This window comes from Tetrahymena thermophila (genome assembly GCF_000189635.1).
Source record: "Tetrahymena thermophila SB210 genomic scaffold scf_8254609, whole genome shotgun sequence".
Classification (NCBI taxonomy): Eukaryota; Ciliophora; class Oligohymenophorea; order Hymenostomatida; family Tetrahymenidae; genus Tetrahymena; species Tetrahymena thermophila.
In genome coordinates this window covers 522,456-541,628 of record NW_002476379.1, presented here as the reverse complement: position 1 = coordinate 541,628, position 19,173 = coordinate 522,456, and the positions used below count along the sequence as shown (strand labels likewise).

The window sequence follows — 19,173 nt, the reverse complement described above, 5'->3', positions numbered from 1 at the left end:
TTATTTAAGCATTTTTGCATTAAAGTGAAGAAATTTAATATTTAAACAAAATTAAAAGCTTAAATTACAAAAAAAATATTTATTTTAATCTATTAATTGAAATTCATAGCAATTAACATTTCTTTTTGTTTTTCAATTTTGACAAAAGAAATTGAACTAGTTCATATGCTTGAATAAAATACTTTTTTTTTTCTTGATTATTAAATTAAAAAAAATATCTTTTTTTAAATTTTGTGTCATATCAAATATGTAGAGAAATATGCAATTTAATTTTTCAGAAATATTTTATCGATTATGGTGCTTATTGATTATTTATCAACTCTAAAAAAAAAGAGTAGATTTTCTTAACATTTGATTAAAAAAATCTGTGTGAAGAAATTCTTATAAGATATTACAAACTTGTTTAAGTCTTTCTTTTTCATAAATATAAAATGGAAGAAAGATTTTAAAAATACAAATATTTTTAGATATTATTTCAAAATGTTAAAATTGAAAATTATCTTTTGCAATTTTTGTTTTAATCAGGGCCATAATATTAATAAAAGAATATTTATTTATTTAAATTCAATCCTATAAAACTTATGCCAGAAAATAAGCTTTTAATTACATGAAAACTTTCTACAATCTTTTAATAAATAAACTAAAAATTAAGATAATAAAATACAATTATACAATTTGCTTCTTTTATGAAAATATAAGCTTAATTTATAATTAATCACAGTTAAAAACAGTATATTTAGTTATTTGCTATTGGATTCCTATTAGTAATAGTGCAAAGCTAAGCCGTAGGATAATAATTCATTCTTATCATTGAAGTAAATTATTTTTTATGTTATTTATTTATATATATTATTTTGTTTAAAAAGGAATTGAATTGTGTATTATACGATCCAATAGATGGAAAATTTGGAGATCTTAATGTTAAATTTTTTGTTGAAAATGGTGATTATGATGGAAATGATAAATAAACGGTGAGGGATAATTTAAAAGACATGGAACAACTATAATATTATATAGATGTAATATTTTAATTTTTGGTAAAATAATTTAAATAAATAATTCATAAAGAATAACTAAGTTTATATCCAAAATTCTAGATACGGATATGTTTTCTTAATTTCTTTTGACTTAAGAGTTGATTTTAATCAAATTAGAGATGAATCTTAAAATCCATATTTATCATTAGATGGTTTTGTGAAAAAATAGGTAATATAGCTAAATAAATATATAAATCTTTATTTTTTTATTTAAATTAAATTAAAATAATTTAAAATCTAGGGACAATATTACTATTACTTAATTCCTTAGAATGGTATGTATACAGTGATCCAAGATACGGATTATAAAAATCTTAAATACAATACGAAGATTTTTGAAATTAGCAATTGTTATGAATCATTTTAAGATCATATCATAACTTCAAATCATTTGATATATAAATCTTATATTATTAATGTCAGTTCTGAAAGCAATAAATATTTTTTTTATTTAATTGATGTAATTTATTATTATCATTTTAAATATTATTTGCTTTTTATTTTTAAATATTATTAGAAAAAAATTAAAAAAGAATTTAAACAATTCTATTATTAAAAATAGAAATAGTTTGATCTCTTTATTTACAAGAATAATAGCAATATACAAATAATTTGCTAATTAGATGTTAAATCAAGTAATTTGTAATGTTTAAAATAAATAACAACAAATTATGATGGGTTTTTATTTACTTCAAAAGTAGTATAATCTAATGGAGTAATTATTTTTAATAAAAAGTTTTTAAAATTTAAAAATTAATTAATATTAGGCTAATTTATTTGTATATATGCTACATAAGAAGACTAAACTTACACCTTCTACGATTTCAGCACTTTTACTGTTTTGTAAACTTCTGGTTAAATAAAACAAACAAATAATATAATTTAGAATTCTCTTGTAATATAAGTAATGATTTTAATTTTATTTGATTAACTTAAAAGATATTTAATATTAATTATTTAACTGATTTAAGAAAGTAATCACATATTAAAAAATTTAATGGATCCTCTTAAATTTGAATCAAAAATTCTAAACTGTTTTTCTTTTAATATCAAATTAAAAAAAAATTAGAAAATAAAAATTAATATATTTTTTATCCTTTCTCTCAAAAAATTCAAAAACACAAATTAATAAAACAAAAATACATAAACAATCAGCTATTTAAATAATTATATCTTGAATTTTATTTTATTTAAATTTCTTTAATAGATAATTAATTAAACGTTTTTTTATTAATTAGAATATAATCATGGTCTATCATGATAGTGGTGATTAAAAAATAATTTTCAGATATAATATTCAAACATAAAAAGTAGATATTATTTAATCAGATTGGAAGAACTCATAATATAGGTTTTCAAATTTAAATTATCCTTATTAAGGAAAATTAGTTAATTATGATCTTGGATTTAGTAGAATAAAGAAGATTAGTGATGCAGTAATTTATTTATTTATTAATATTTAAAAAAAAAAAATTAATTTAATGAATTTATTTAGGAAATAATGTCTTTGTAAATTAAAGAAGCTGGAGTTATAATCATTTGGCATAGAAAATTTTTTTTAGCCACTTGCAGGGATTATTGTGATGATTGTTAGTAAGCAATAAATAGTCAGTAGTGTTTATAATGTTTATTAAGCTATTTTCTTTAGCCAGATAATATTACATGTGAAAAATCATGCCCTAGCTTATCAATATAAAATCATGCTGATTTGACTTGTGATTGCGTTTAAAATGCAGTCTTAATAAATAATTAATGTTAGTGCAAAAGTGAGTTTTAAATGGTTGGAAATGCATGTACTTAATGCTCTATTCCTAATTGTGATTAGTGTAAAGATTCTATAGCATGTATGAAGTGTAAATAAGGATACTATTTATTTGAAGACTTCTCTTGCAACACTTGCAATATCTCAAACGGTTATTACATAAAGTAAATTGATTAAAGTTCTTTTATTTTTAGGCTATAATATTATTTTATTTAAAGAAATTTAAATTTTTATAAAAATAATTCTTTTTTTTTTTATTAAATTTAAATAAAATTTTATAATTTAATAGTGGATAAAATTGTTTGAGTTGCTTCCATTCCTGTTAAACATGTGAAGGCCCTAATCAATATTAATGTCTAAGTTGTAAACTTCCAGATTTTTATATGTTTTAAGATAAGTAATGCAAAGTATGTGATGTTAATAATGGCTATTTTATCAGGTAATGATGATTTTTTATATTGATAATAAAACAAAAATATTTTATAAATTTAATTTTTCTTGAAAGATTTAAAAATTTTTAATTTTGCTTTTCAAGCAATCTTTATTTATTATTTTAATTTATAAAATTTCATTAATAAGAAATAAAATTTAATTTTAATTTAAAGTTAATCTCTAAAACATAACAAAATATTTATCAAAAAATAAGATTTTTATATACTTATTAACAAATAAATAAATTTTATTTTTATATAATTTTAAATGATAAGTAATTAAAATTGTATTTCTTGTTTTGAACATTGCAAGACATGTTTAGATGCTAATCAAAATCAATGTACAAGTTGTTATGAAGGTTATGACAATATCAATAATTTTTGCTAATAGACATTCTTAAATTATAATTCTCAGGTTTTTACTGAATAAAAGATATAATAGATTTAACAGTTATCATCATCAACATCATCTGTATTGGTTGTTAGCACTTCCGTTATGAGCTTAATTGAAAACATTGGATCTAACTCTAGCTATCGAATCTTAATTTCTAGCTTAACAATATAAAAATTAGCTTATTTATATCTTTTGAATGTAAACTTACCAAAGTAAATTTACTCTGTTTTAGAAATTTTGTCAGGTAAATTATATTACTAAACAATTTATAAATATTTTTTTTATTTATTTTCAATTCAATAAATATAAAAAATATTGTAGGAAAATTACCTTCTTAGTAGTTTAAATTCTTAAACCTATTTAGCTAACTATTAGATAACTATTTGATATAATACTAAAACATTAAATATTTAAAAATGGAACTTCCTTATCACATTTTAGTCAACTGTGGTTAAGCTATCATTTTATTTGCTATATGTTCTTTTCTCTTTGCACTATTTTACATCCTATCAGAGAAAATTTATCAAGATAAAGTCAAACAAATTTCAATTAAAGTCTACTAATCTTTATTCTCATCATTGCTGATTTAGTATTTTCAGTTAATAATATCAATCTTCGTAGTTAGTATCAACTAACAGGTAAAAGAATTCTTTTTATCATCAAGTATTGAATAGTTAGGAATTAAATAATTTATTACACTCATTTTATTTATATTAACAGTGTATATATATAAATAACAATACACATATTTAAATGATGAAAATAATATGTAACCAGAGATGAGCTTTTAAGAAATTACTAAAAAGAAAATATAAAATGAAACTATTTACGAATCAAAGTTGAGAAGAAATTTTATAATTATTTACTAATTTTATGAGTCTTTTCTCCTACCTACCTGCTTTATTTAACTGAGTAATAACTGGAAAGCAGCAAATATTGTATCTATAATCCTTTATTTAAACCTTTTGATAATCGTTATCTACTTGAGGCCTTTTTTCTCTAAATTAACTAATATATATTTTATAATTAATTATCTATTTTGGTTGTTGCTATAAATTTAATTCTTGGTGCTCAATTATTACTGTGATTAAAATAATATCTCTGAATATACTTAAGATATTGATGCTATTAGTTATTCTTTTTTAATAAATGTCTAAATTGTTTAACTAATTTAGCCACTTTTTATGCTATTAACTCTGAGCATATAGATTTATGACCTGGTTAAATAAAAAATAATTGAAAAAAAATTATAATAACAAGAAGATGAATAATTTAGTGATTTGAATTTATCAAACACATAAGTTTAGCTAGCAAATAATTAAATAAATTCTTTTAAAATTATCAAAATTTTTAAGAAAAATAATTGCTCTTAAAATTAAAGAGATCAATAGAATACACTAGATAAGTAAAATCAATCTGAAACAATTTAAAAATAAGAATGAATGAATGTTTTTGTTTTGAAATTTTATATTTATTTTATATCATAAAATACATTGCATAAATAATTTATTATTTTTTTCTTTATCTAATAATAATAAATGAGAAAAATCTATCATATAAATAATCAAAATTATTAAGGGAAGACTGGTATCTTAATCAATAGATAAAAAAAAGAGTTAGTTAATTTACTTCAAAGAATTTATTTTTCAAAAAACAAATTTACTAAGTTTTTATTTTAATAAGTTAATTATAATTCAAATTCTCATATTTTAAAAACTTCAAAAAATTTTATAAATTAGTTAGATTTTTTAAAATTGTGCTGATTCAAAAATGTAGTTCTTGTGGGTTCTTGTTCTCATTATCCTTTATATCTTATTTATTAAATTTTTAAAAATATATTTTTTTAATTTTGTTTCAAGAATATAAGTTTTTTTTAATTACATGAAAATCTGCTTCAGCCTTTTAATAAAATATTCTGAAAATTAAGATTAAAAAATATAATTAAACAATTTACTTCTTTTACTAAAACATAAGCTCAATTTATAATGGATCGTAGTTAAAAATAATATATTTATTTATTTGTTATAGGATTCCTTTTAGTAATAGTTAAAAGCTAAATCGTAGGATCTCTACAATTTATGATAATAGAAGTAAATTATTTTTTGTATTATTTATTTATATTATTTTTTATAAGGAATTGAATTGTGTATTTTACCACAATTACTTAGAGAGTTAGCAACAATGGCGTTTTAAATTTTTTACTCCAAATGATAATTATGATGGAAAAAAGCGGCTAGATATGTCAGTGACGAATACTCCATAATATTATATTGATGTAAGATTTTAATTTTAATAAAATAATTTTAATAAATAAATAATTCATAAAGAATAACTAAGTTTATATCACTCCCTAAGACGGATAACAAAATGGTCAAATATAATTTTTTTATTTTGAATTAACAGTTGATTTTAATCAAATTAGAGATGGATTTTTAAGTAGCAGATAATGCGATGGTACTATTTTAGTGAACAAATATGTAAAATAACTCAATTAATAAAATGTTTACTTTTTATTTAAATTAAAATAATTTAAAATTTAGGATGAGTATTATTATTTTGTTTGTTATGGAAGATACATTATCTAAGATAGGGATTTTGCAAATCTTTAATACAAAACATAGATTTTTAAATAATTATTAAATGGATAAATGTTAACTAATTATTAAAATTATATGATTACTGATGATATTTTGATATATAAATCTTATATTATTAATATCAGTTCTTTAAAATAGTACAATATTTCATTACTATTAGTTGATGTAATTTATTATTACCATATATTATTTTCCACTTATTTTTAAATATTATAAGAAAAAATAAAAAAAGAATTTAAACAATTCTAAAATTAAAAATAGAAATAGTTTGATCTCTTTATTTACGAAGATAACAATACGATAACTATTTGCTAATTAGATGTTAATTCAAATAATCTTAACTGCTTAAAATAATTAATAATAAGCAAACCCTATTTTGACATGGGTTTTTCTAATGTATTTATTTCATAAGTAGTAAAATCTAATGGAGTAATTATTTGTAATAAAAAGCTTTTAAAAATAAATTATTAATTTTTATTAGGTTAATTTAATTGCAATGGCTTTTTATACTTAAAAAGCTTACACTTTCTACGATATCAGCACTTTTACTGTTTTGCAAACTTCAGGTTAAATTAAAGAAATTGATAACATAACTAAATCTATTTAAATAAAAGTAATGATTATAAAATCTTTGATTAACTTAAAAGATAATTAATATTAATTATTTTACTGGTATAAGGAAGTAATAAAATGAGAATAATTTAATGGAACCTTTTAAATTTTAATCAAATTTTCTTAAGTATTTTTTCTTTCAAAATTTTATTAGAGTCAAATTATAAAACAGGATTAGAAAATAAAAATGAATTTATTTTTTAACAAATTTCACAAGTTATGTTGTTGTGAAAATAAAACTTCATAATTTTTGTTTAATTTCATTACACTTAAAAATAAAAATTAATAAATACTTAAGTTTTTAAATAAAAAATAATATATGTATCAAAAAAATTATAATATTCAAAATTATTAAATTTTAGTTTTTTGTGTCAAAGAAATAGGTTATTTTCTACTCTTAGCAGCTTAAAATAAAAGTAAGATATTTATTTAAGCATTTTTGCATTAAAGTGAAGAAATATAACATTATTTAAGCAAAATTAAAGTCTTCAATTAGAAAAAAAAAATAGATTTTAATCTATTAATTGAAATTCATCGCAATTGATATTTCTTTTAGTTTTTCAATTTTAACAAAATAAATTGAACTAGTGTATATGTTTGAATAAAATTTTTTTTTTCCTTGTTTATTAAATTAAAAAAAATATCTTTTTTTTAAATATTGCGTAATATCAAATTTGTGGAGAAATATGCAATTTAATTTTTCAGAAATCTTTTATCAATTATGGTGCTTATTGATATAGAAATATTGTTTATTTATATTTTATTTATCAACTCTTAAAAAAATAGTAGATTTTCTTAATATTTGATTAAAAAATATATGTGAAGAAGTTCTTATCTTAAAAATTACAAACTTGTTTAAGTCTTTCTTTTTCATAAATATAAAATGGAAGAAAGATTTTGAAAAATACATATTTTTTAGATATTATTCCTCAAAATGTTAAAATTAAAAATTATATTTTGCAATTTTAGTTTAAACCAGAACCATAATATTAATAAAAGAATATTTATTTATTTAAATTCAATCCTATAAAATTTATGGGAGAAAATAAGCTTTTAATTACATGAAAACCTGCTATAATCTTTAAATAAATAATCTGAAAATTAAGATAATAAAATACAATTAAACAAATTTGCTTCTTTTATAAAAATATAAGCTTAATTTATAATGAATCACATTTAAAAACAGTATATTTATTTATTTGCTATTGGATTCCTAATAGTAATAGTGGAAAGCTAAATCATATAAGAAATAGGAGAATTTGTTATTATTGAAGTAAATTATTTTTATGTTATTTATTTATACATATTATTTTGTTTAAAAAGGAATTGAATTGTGTATTTTACAGACTCAGACAACAATAGAATTAATTTGTTTTTAAATTTTTTGTTACAAATGATAATTATGATGGAAATGATGGATAAAAGTGGATAGACTAGAATTAAGATTTACCAGTAGAAGAACCAAAATATTATATAGATGTAATATTTTAATTTTTGATAAAATAATTTAAAATAATAATTCAAATAGAATAACTAGGTTTATATCAGTTTTTACAGATATAATGGATCATAATAAATTTCTTTTGACTTAAGAGTTGATTTTAATCAAATTAGAGATGATTTTGTAGGTGCAAATTGCCCAGATATTGGTTGTATGAAAAAATTTGTAAAATAGCTAAATAAATATATAAATCTTTATTTTTTTATTTAAATTAAAAATTAAAATAATTTAAAATCTAGGGCTAATATTGTTATTACTTTTGTGGTAATAGTTACATGATATAAGATACGGATTGTTCAAATCTTAAATACTAAACTAAGACTGAATAAATGAATTGTTTTATGGGGAATTAAGATTATATCAACATTTAAAATCATTTGGCATATAAATCTTATTTTATTAATCTCACTTCTGAAAGCAATCGTTGTTTATTTTATTTAATTGATGTAATTTATTATAATCTTTTTAAATATTATTTGCCATTTATTTTTAAAAATTAATAGAAAAAAAATTAAAAAAGAATTTAAACAATTCTATAATAAAAATAGAAATAGTTTGATCTCTTTGCTTACCTTGATAATAGCAATACATATATAATTTGCTAATTAGATGTTAACTCAAGTAATTTTTAATGTTTAAAATAAATAAGAACAAACGTAAATAGTTCTGATGGAATATTTGTTTCAAAAGTAGTATAATCTAACGGAGTAATTATTTTTAATAAAAAATTTTTAAAAATAAATAATTAATTTATATTAGGCTAATATATTTGTATACGCTAAATTTGATGACAAAACTTACACCTTCTACGACTTCAGCACTTTTACTGTTTTGTAAACTTCTGGTTAAATAAAACAAATTGATAATATAACTAAATCTATTTAAATAAAAGTAATGATTTTAATTTTATTTGATTAACTTAAAAGATAATTAATATAAATTATTTAACTGGTTTAAGAAATTAATCATATTTTTAAAAATTTAATGGATCCTCTTAAATTTGAATCAAAAATTCTAAAGTGTTTTTCTTTTAAGATAAAATATAAAAAAAATTAGAAAATAAAAATGAATATTAATTATCAATTTGAATAATTTTCAATAAATTATTGATAAAATTCCCACATCTCAGATTGCCAAATTATCCTTTCTCTCTAAAAATTCAAAAACACAAATCAATAAAACAAAAATACATAAACAAGCAGCTATTTAAATAATTATATCTTGAATTTTATTTTATTTAAATTTCTTTAATAGATAGTTAAACGTTTTTTTATTAATTAGAATATAATCATGGTTTATCAATAAAGTGGTGATTAAAAAATCATTTTCAAATATAATATTTAAACATAAAAAGTAGATATTATTTAATCAGATTGGAAGAACTCATAATATAGGTTTTCAAATTAAGGAAATCGAGGGACATTATAGAATTTTTGGTATGCAGGTGGTTCTTTTTATTATAATTATTAAGGAGTAATTTATTTATTTATTTATTTATTTATTTATTAATATTTAAAATTAATTTAATGAATTTATTTAGGAAATAACTGCTTTGTATTTATAAATTGATGCTAGAAGCTACATTTTAATTTGGAATATAAATTTTATTTTGGCCACTTGCAGAGATTATTGTGATGATTGTTAGCAAGCAATAGATAGTCAGAAGTGTTTATAATGTTTATTAAGCTATTTTCTTTAGCCAGATAATATTACATGTGAAAAATCATGCCCTATTTTATCAATATAAAATCATGCTGATTTGACTTGTGATTGCGTTTAAAATGCAATCTTAATAAATAATTAATGTTAGTGCAAAAGTTAGTCTTATATGGATGGAAACGCATGTATTTAATGCTCTATTCCTAATTGTGATTAGTGTAAAGATTCGGTAGCATGTATCAAGTGTAAATAAGGATACTATTTATTTGAAGATTTCTCTTGCAACACTTGCAATATCTCAAACGGTTATTACATAAAGTAAATTGATTAAAGTTCTTTTATTTTTAGGCTATAATATTATTTTATTAAAAGAAATCTAAATTTTTATAAAAATAATTCTTTTTATATTAAATTTAAATAAAATTTTTTAATTTAATAGTGGATAAAATTGTTTGAGTTGCTTCCATTCCTGTTAAACATGTGAAGGCCCTAATCAATATTAATGTCTAAGTTGCAAACTTCCAGATTTTTATATGTTTTAAGATAAGTAATGCAAAGTATGTGATGTTAATAATGGCTATTTTATCAGGTAATAATGGTTTTTATATTCATAATAAAACAAAAATATTTTATAAATTTAATTTTTATTGAAAGATTTAAAAAATTTTTAATTTTGCTTTTCAAGCAATCTTTATTTATTATTTTAATTTATAAAACTTCATTAATAAGAAATAAAATTTAATTTTAATTTAAAGTCAATCTCTAAAACATAACAAAATATTTATCAAAACTATTTATCAAAAAACCAGATTTTTATATACTTATTAACAAATAAATAAATTTTATTTTTATATAATTTTAAATAATAAGTAATTAAAATTGTATTTCTTGTTTTGAGCATTGCAAGACATGTTTAGGTGCTAATCAAAATAAATGTACAAGTTGTTATGAAGGTTATGACAATATCAATAATTTTTGCTAATAGATATTCTTAAATTATAATTCTCAGGTTTTTACTGAATAAAAGATATAATCAATCTAACAGTTATCATCATCAACATCATCTGCATTGGTTGTTAGCACTACCGTTATGAACTTAATTCAAAACATTGGATCTAACTCTAGCTTTGGAATCTTAATTTCTAGCCTAACAGTATAAAAATTAGCTTATCTATATCTTTTGAATGTAAACTTACCAAAGTAAATTTACTCTGCATTAGAAATTTTATCCGGTAAACTATTACTTAACAATTTATAAATATTTGATTTAATAATTTTAAATTCAATATATATCTAAAATATTGTAGGAAAGTTACCTTCTCAGCAGTTTAAAGTCTTAAATCCATTTAGCTAACTATTAGATAACTATTTAATATAATACTAAAACATTAAATATTTAAAAATGGAACTTCCTTATCACATTTTAATCAACTGTGGTTAAGCTATCATTTTATTTGCTATATGCTCTTTTCTCTTTGCACTATTTTACATCCTAACAGAGAAAATTTTTATAGATAAAGTCAAACAAATTTCAATTAAGGTCTACTAATCTTTATTCTCTTCATTACTGATTTAATATTTTCAGTTAATAATATCAATTTTCATAATTAGTATCAACTAACAGATAAAAGAATTCTTTTTATCATCAAGTATTGAATAGTTAGGAATTAAATAATTTATTACACTCATTTTATTTATATTAACAGTATATATATATAAATAACAATACACATATTTAAATGCTGAAAATAATATGTAACCAGAGATGAGCTTTTAAGAAATTACTAAAAACAAAATATAAAATGAAACCATTTACGAATCAAAATTGAGAAGAAACTTTATAATTATTTACTAATTTTATGAGTCTTTTCTTCTACCTACCTGCTTTATTTAACTGAGCAATAACTGGAAAGCAGCAAATATTGTATCTATAATCCTTTATTTAAACCTTTTGATAATGGTTATCTACTTGAGGCCTTTTTTCTCTAGATTAACTAATATATATTTTATAATTAATTATCTATTTTGGTTGTTGCTATAAATTTAATTCTTGGTGCTTAATTATTACTGTGATTAAAATAATATCTCTGAATATACTTAAGATATTGATGCTATTAGTTATTCATTTTTAATAAATATCTAAATTGTTTAACTAATTTAGCCACTTTTTATGATAGTAACTCTGAGCATATAGATCTATGACCTCGTTAAATAAAAAATAATTGAAAAAAAATTATAATAACAAGAAGATTAATAATTTACTGATTTGAGTTTATCAAACACATAAGTTGAGCTAGCAAATAATAAAATAAAATCTTTTAATATTATAAAAATTTTTAATAAAAATAGGTACTCTTAAAATTAAAAATATGAATAGAATACACTAGATAAGTAAAATCAATCTGAAACAATTTAAAAATAAGAATGAATGAATGAATGTTTTTGTTTTGAATTTTTATATTTATTTTATATCATAAAATACATTGCATAAATAATTTATTATTTTTTTCTTTATCTAATAATAATAAATGAGAAAAATCTATCATATAAATAATCAAAATTATTTAGGGAAGACTGGTATCTTAATCAATAGATAAAAAAAAGAATTAGTTAATTGACTTCAAAGAATTTATTTTTCAAAAAATAAATTTACTAAGATTTTATTTTAATAAGTTAATTATAATTCAAATTCTCATTTTAAAAATTTCTAAAAAATTTTATAAATTTGTTAGATAGTAAATAAATTTAGTGCAAAATATTCATTTTTTGAAAAAAAATTATTATAAAATTGTTTATATTTGTTTCAATACTCTTAATATAAATATTACTTATTTGAATTTTTATTTTTTTTTAAATTTATGAATTATACCATTAAAACTGTCCTTGAACAGATTTTTTCTTTTTTTATCAATATAATTATAAGCTAAACATACCTAAAATGGTGTTTTATTATTTTCAGTAAAAAATTTAAATTATTCAAAAAATATAAAATTTACAGGAGTTTATATTTCATTCAAAAATTCATTGAATATCAAATTTAATTTAAATTATTCTTCTTATTTTCTTTGATTAGCTAAAGAATTTCTATTTTTTTAATTATTTAAATTTTATAAATTATGAATGTAAAAAATTTAAACTCAAGATATAATCTCTTTAATTTGAAATTTTGTTTAATTTCTAATATAAGGGTAATACTTTTTGAACTTTATACCGAAACTCAAAAAAAAATTTTCTAACTGATTAATACTGCATTAGAGTAAAATGGAGTACATTCATAAGCTTCAAATTATTATTTTTAAAAAAGCTTATATTTTATTAAAATGTATGTATTGAAGAGATATATTACTAAAATAGAAACAGTTTTTACTTTTTATTACATTTTTATAATAAAATTATTTATCTTGTTTTAACCACTTTTGAATAGTTTGTTCTAATTCATTTAGAAGTTAATCTTAATCTTTTACCCATGTTTATATTTTATAAACTTAATCCCTATAAATATAGCTTTAATGTGTGTATACTGAATTTAATAATTCTCGATTAATATGAAATCATATTTATTAGCATAATTTGACCCTTTTTTGATTATATTCTTCTGAAATAAAAATATACTCAATTTATATTTTAAAGATATATTAACTCTTCTAAATAATTTTTTATGGTTTGTGTTGCCAAGTTTTTAAAATATGGTTATTTTTTCTGCTATATGTTATTCATATTGATCAAAGAGTCATTCTCAATCTACTCAATAAGATCTTTAAATTCATTTTAGCTTAACTTTTTCTTTCTTCTACATTCACAATAGTAAGTTATACATTCTTTAGCTATTTCCCAATATTAACATAGAGAATAGAAAGTAGAAAGTTTTCCAACATTTCCTTTTGTTTACTTATAAAGCCTACTCAATTTATGGGTCAGTCTATCCTGAATTAGGAGTTTTTGATATATCAGTTAAAAATTTTTTTAAACAAATAAAGATAAAAAGAAACTTATTAAAAAGTAAAAAATTTAGAAAATATCACAAAAAAGTTTACAAAAATTCCTTTTTTTTATTCATTTTAATTTTTAACATATAAAAAATGTACATAATTGAAACTGCTTTCCATATGTTTATATAAGTCTTTTATAATTTTAACATTAATTCAATACAATAAATGAAAGATATTTTTTTTTAATTTAGTTTTTCCAACTAATAAATATTTTTTATAATACTATATTAAATAATTGATAAAATTCAATTTAAGTTCAAAAAAATTTTTTTAATAAAATTTTCAATTTAATGTAGAGTCAATTTTTTTATTCTTCAACAAAATGGTCCTAGAAGGTTTATTAAATACTTTATGCCAATCTTATTTAATATTAGAAGAAAATAATACATCACACTATTAATTACATATAAAATATAATATTGTAAAATTATGCTTGTTTTATTTGTAAAGTTAATTAAATTTAACAATAATTGACAAATACTACTACAAGCTAAAATTAGTTATATTTTATTTATTTACTTAAAAATTTATTATTGTTTTGTTTTAATACTTTAGTGAATATATATTCAACGATAAATTGCTCAAATAAGCATATAAATACATTTTTAATAGAGCTTTTTGAATCTAGTATCCCATTTAAAGTCATTTGACATAGAGATTTGAGAGAAAATGATAGCTTTAAATATTTTTTAGCAGTAAAGCATATTTGTGTGAAGAAAAGGATGGATGCATGTACTTAACACTGATACATAAATGCACACTCATTTACTAATAAAAGAAGTTATTTGTTAATTAATTAAATTTTTCAACCCTTGCAGCAATTATTACAAATTCTTAAATTGTCAATCCCTAATAACCACGTCTATATGTTTAGCAGCACCACAAATATTCTAACAACTAAAACTAGATTAGTTTGCTTCTGTTCTGCCACTCAAGCTATTTAATAAGTAATAATCAATAAAAATTAAATTAAACAAGGTAAAAAATATAATTTAAGCTTTGAAGAAAACGATAAGCCAAAGAATAAAATAAAGGAAGAATGGAAGAAAGAAATCTGATTAACTAAGAAATTGAGAATTACATAAAAATTTATGATAGCATAGACTCTTTGAACCCTATTAATTAATCCAAACTTTAAGAAATTAAAAATGTGCTTGAATTGAAGGTGCAAGTTTTGGAAGATGAAGGAGACTTGGTCATTTATGGCTACTACAAGTACCAAATTGCGAAGAGATTTTTATTACATGCCGAAGATAGACTAAAGAAAAAATATGAAAACTAATGCAAGATCTACGCTGAATAATATAATTAATATATAAATCTAATGAATCGCCATTACCAAGAGGAGGAAGAGGGTAAAGCCAACAGTGATGAGAACAAACTCAATTAAATAAAAGTAGAGGTTTAGAAAATTATTTAAAACTGTCAAAAGATAGATCAAACAGGTAAGGAATAATTGCAATCTTTTTTAAATACTTGCTGTATTCAATTTCCTTGTACATCTATTAACTCATTTAGAAACAATAACAGCAGCTTTAAATAGCTTTACGAATATTTAGACGAATTAATCACATTCATATAGAGTCGCTATAACATTTCAGACAACTGTCATAATATCGAAATAGACAATGACAATGACAATGACAATGACAATGTCAATTATAATAATAATGAACGAAGGCTAGCTATGGTTGATTGTAAATTAATTTCTGATTCAAAAGAACAAATAGGAGAATCATTTAATTACATTAATATGTAATTTTATGAATCAATCTATCAAAACCCTGATTTTATAAAAAATTACTACGGGGAGCCTGTATTAGATGAAATTGATTTTAAGCGAAAACGCAAGATAATCTTACTGTTTATATCTCCGGACAAATATCGTTATTATTTTTATAACCATAAGTGTTAAGAATAGGCTCTAAATATAATGCGAAGATTAAGACAGCAACACGACGATTATAGAGATAAAATAAAGAAATAGATAAATTAAAGTTACTAGAATGTACTTTTGCTCAAATAAATGGAAGAAAATGAAGAAGAAGCTCAAAGACATTTCAAAAAAGCAAATAATCTAAGAAAGATGAAATTATAATTAGATGATAGACATTTATAAAGTAGTATCGAGAAAGAAATAGCTTTAGAAATTAATATTGCTATCAAGTATTTCAGAATCTGCATGAAGCATGCTGACAAAATGAAGATTTTACAAAAATCTATTATTTATAGAAACAACATAGCATTGTGTTATTACATCAAAGATGCTAGTGTTTTGGCTTAAATATATGCACTGGGGGCATTACATGCTATTCTTAGGTTTCCCAATTCATAATATCTGCCATTACTAGAAGAAACAAAGAAAGTTTTAAGTAAAGTAAAAGGGAATTCAAAAAAGTAGGGATAAAGCGGTGAATAGTAACAACAAAACTAAGATAATGAAAATTAAATTTAAACATCAGCATTAATTCCTTTAAACACTTAACAATGTGCTTTATATATAGAAGAGTAGCTAGGTTAACTTAAAATGGAACCTTTTAATCAAATCATGAAAGCACATTACAGCAATTGTGGAGATTATAATATTCAAAGATATTAAAATTTTGAGTAGACTGCAATAACAAACACTAAAAAAAGAATAATTTAAGCAGAGGTATTAGGGGCTGCAGGATGTTCTATTGGTGCGATTTTGTCTGAGGGTATTTTAATTGGTTTAGGTATTTCTACTTTTGGTCTTGTATCATTTTTAATAACTCCATTATTCATATATCCTGCTTATGTTGCATGTCAAAATGCAAAGAAATCATACCAAAATTATACTTAGCTCTAACAGACAAGATCTAATATTAATTCTATTGTCTAAGAATCTATTAAGCTTCATTAAAAATCGCAGTATTTAGACTTTTTAAACAAACTGGCAACCCCTTATCTTATTGAAGGTGACAATTAGTAAAGTCTCATTGAAATAACTTAAAGCGATAGTGGATTAATTATAAAATATGATAATTTAATTCCTATACTATTGGGCAATGGATTTAGACCAGATGCTGTTGGCTATTTAATGATTTTGCTAGGTGAATCTATTCTTGGATGCAAAGAATATACTGAAAAGGGTGCAGTTTACCAGCGATAATAAAAAGTAATTGCTGAGCAAATATTTTAAAGAGTTGCAGACAACAGAGACATTTTAAATTAGGCAATGTAGATTGATTCAAAAATTGCTAAGATAATTTCAAATTATAAGGAGCATCGTATATGTTCTTGTGGTAACCGTCCCTGCCAAAGTATATTTTGTCATGCTCGTAGTAGAGCGGCTTGTGCTTTCGAAAGAACAAAAGATAATTTTCTTGATTGCATCAGTTCAGATTTAGTTGTCGATAGCAAGAATTCAATAGCATATTCTGATGTGGAGAGGTAGTGTTATTCATCATATGAGGAAAAAGTAAAAGAAATATAAGATTTTGCTTCGATGAATATTTGCTTAATTAGAATTATAAATAATGACATTGACTCTGCTAAGATATATTTGAAAACGAAATTACAAAAAAGATAAAATTTTAATTATTACTTTACTTAAACAGAAGAAAGTTGGTATGTCTTACAGGATTTAATTCATATTTTTGAGCCTGAATTTTAAATTTAGCAAAGTTTGTCATATCAAATCTTAAGTAGTGTAGATTGTGATATTGTAAATAAATTGTAAACTCTAGTAGAAAATAAACAATTTATTTAAGCGAGTGAGCATATTAGAAGTTATGTTACTGATGAAAAGTTTAACAAATAAGAAAATGAACAAATAGTAAAGTAGTTCTATTACTGGTGTACAATATGCTTTGACGGACTAAATGACCGAAATGCTGTGATGTTTTATTCTTCAAAATATGGAATTAAAGAGGGTAGAAACAAAGAACAAGAGAAAAAAATTTAAGAAATAAGAACGAAATATCTCAATTAATAAAATAGTTATTATTGAGTTAGTAATTAATAAATTCAATGTCATAAATAGTCAATTTTTATCCTACTAAATATTCCGTAATTGTATTATAAATAAAAATTACAATAAAACTTAAAACCTTAAATTTATATATTTATTCCACAACACAAATATACTTCGCATTTATATGAAGAATTCCATTCCCAAATTACAGTTCTATAAACACTGCATATCCCATTTAAAACAAGTAATCCCTGTATGATTTAGCATACTTTTCTTTGATCATTTATTGAATTTCTTTCTTAGTTCTTTTTATTTTTTAGTATTATCTATAATAATGTTTTAAGAGTAAGGCAAACACCCCAACAAGAGTAAAGGACGAACTCTATAAACAATCTTATGCTTACATACACTCAATCTTTTTCTTAATAACTTTTCGTTGTGTGAATGCACTATAATATTATATATTTTATTTTTGGATATGGGGGGGGGGGGGGGTTATCTCATTCAATCAGCCTGTTTACTATATATGCCTTTCTGAATTAATTAAGTTTATTACTAGGCTCATTAAATTTTGTATACCGGTTAAATCTATGTATCAATAATCTATGAAATTTCTAAATTATTTGCATCGCTGTAAGCATAGCAAATTTTGTATTTTACTTAAATTTATCTATCTAATATATTGATAATAGGTTGTCTTCTTAAGTTCTTTGAGACTCATTGAATTGAATTTGTAGGGTATTCCGTATGTACATATTTATTTAGTTTGCAGCAATATATTTCATGTATTTTCGATATTTTTGCGTCAGAGATCTACTCATATTCAACTCAAATTTGGTTTAATCTAACTATCAACAATTAATTAAAGGCTAATAAAGTAAATTTATATTCATTCATTCAAACAAATAAAAATATAAAATTTTATTCCTAAGAATATTACAATAATCAATATAGTATTTAATACTATTTATTTTAGACTAAGAATTCAAATAAATTGGATTGAGTTGAATCTCATCACTTTCTTATATATTTAATTAATTAACTATTAATAAAATTTCATAAATTTTAGTGTGTTTTATTTTTAGAATTTAATTAAGCAGATATTATTAACAACACAGTGAATCATCCATATTTCCTACTAAATAAAGAAATAAACAAAGTCTACCTGCTCCCTGAAATAAATTAGAAATTCTAATAGAAAGAAAATCATCAATTTACACTAATACATATTAAACAAGATATTTAATTTTGTAT

General features: G+C 20.9%; 5 protein-coding genes across 5 annotated transcripts; 4 read left to right on the top strand and 1 right to left on the bottom strand. All coding sequences in view use genetic code 6, as the record gives it.

The window, feature by feature from the left end:
- Positions 1-686: 686 nt before the first annotated feature.
- Positions 687-4,011, top strand: TTHERM_00443090 (transmembrane protein, putative; the record flags this gene model as incomplete). Its single annotated transcript, XM_001033222.2, has 9 exons — positions 687-815; positions 867-1,019; positions 1,069-1,206; positions 1,279-1,312; positions 1,805-1,941; positions 2,276-2,473; positions 2,533-2,963; positions 3,089-3,238; positions 3,507-4,011. The coding sequence occupies 9 exons, from the start codon at positions 687-689 to the stop codon at positions 4,009-4,011; spliced, it is 1,875 nt and encodes a 624-aa protein (XP_001033222.2).
- A 3,987-nt stretch (positions 4,012-7,998) lies between these two features.
- TTHERM_00443080 (transmembrane protein, putative) lies at positions 7,999-9,248 on the top strand (the record flags this gene model as incomplete). The annotated part of the gene is made up of 7 exons (XM_001033221.3): positions 7,999-8,106; positions 8,157-8,312; positions 8,362-8,499; positions 8,574-8,780; positions 8,883-9,041; positions 9,094-9,167; positions 9,227-9,248. 7 exons carry the CDS (start codon positions 7,999-8,001, stop codon positions 9,246-9,248), a joined length of 864 nt encoding a protein of 287 aa, XP_001033221.3.
- Positions 9,249-11,177: 1,929 nt separating this feature from the next.
- Positions 11,178-11,564, top strand: TTHERM_000443079 (transmembrane protein, putative; the record flags this gene model as incomplete). Its single annotated transcript, XM_012798026.1, has 2 exons — positions 11,178-11,225; positions 11,301-11,564. The coding sequence occupies 2 exons, from the start codon at positions 11,178-11,180 to the stop codon at positions 11,562-11,564; spliced, it is 312 nt and encodes a 103-aa protein (XP_012653480.1).
- A 2,041-nt stretch (positions 11,565-13,605) lies between these two features.
- On the bottom strand, positions 13,606-14,099 carry TTHERM_000443078 (hypothetical protein; the record flags this gene model as incomplete). The annotated part of the gene is made up of 2 exons (XM_012798025.1): positions 13,606-13,917; positions 14,079-14,099. 2 exons carry the CDS (start codon positions 14,097-14,099, stop codon positions 13,606-13,608), a joined length of 333 nt encoding a protein of 110 aa, XP_012653479.1.
- Positions 14,100-15,021: 922 nt separating this feature from the next.
- On the top strand, positions 15,022-17,955 carry TTHERM_00443070 (hypothetical protein; the record flags this gene model as incomplete). The annotated part of the gene is made up of 1 exon (XM_001033220.2): positions 15,022-17,955. One exon carries the CDS (start codon positions 15,022-15,024, stop codon positions 17,953-17,955), a length of 2,934 nt encoding a protein of 977 aa, XP_001033220.2.
- Positions 17,956-19,173: the final 1,218 nt, after the last annotated feature.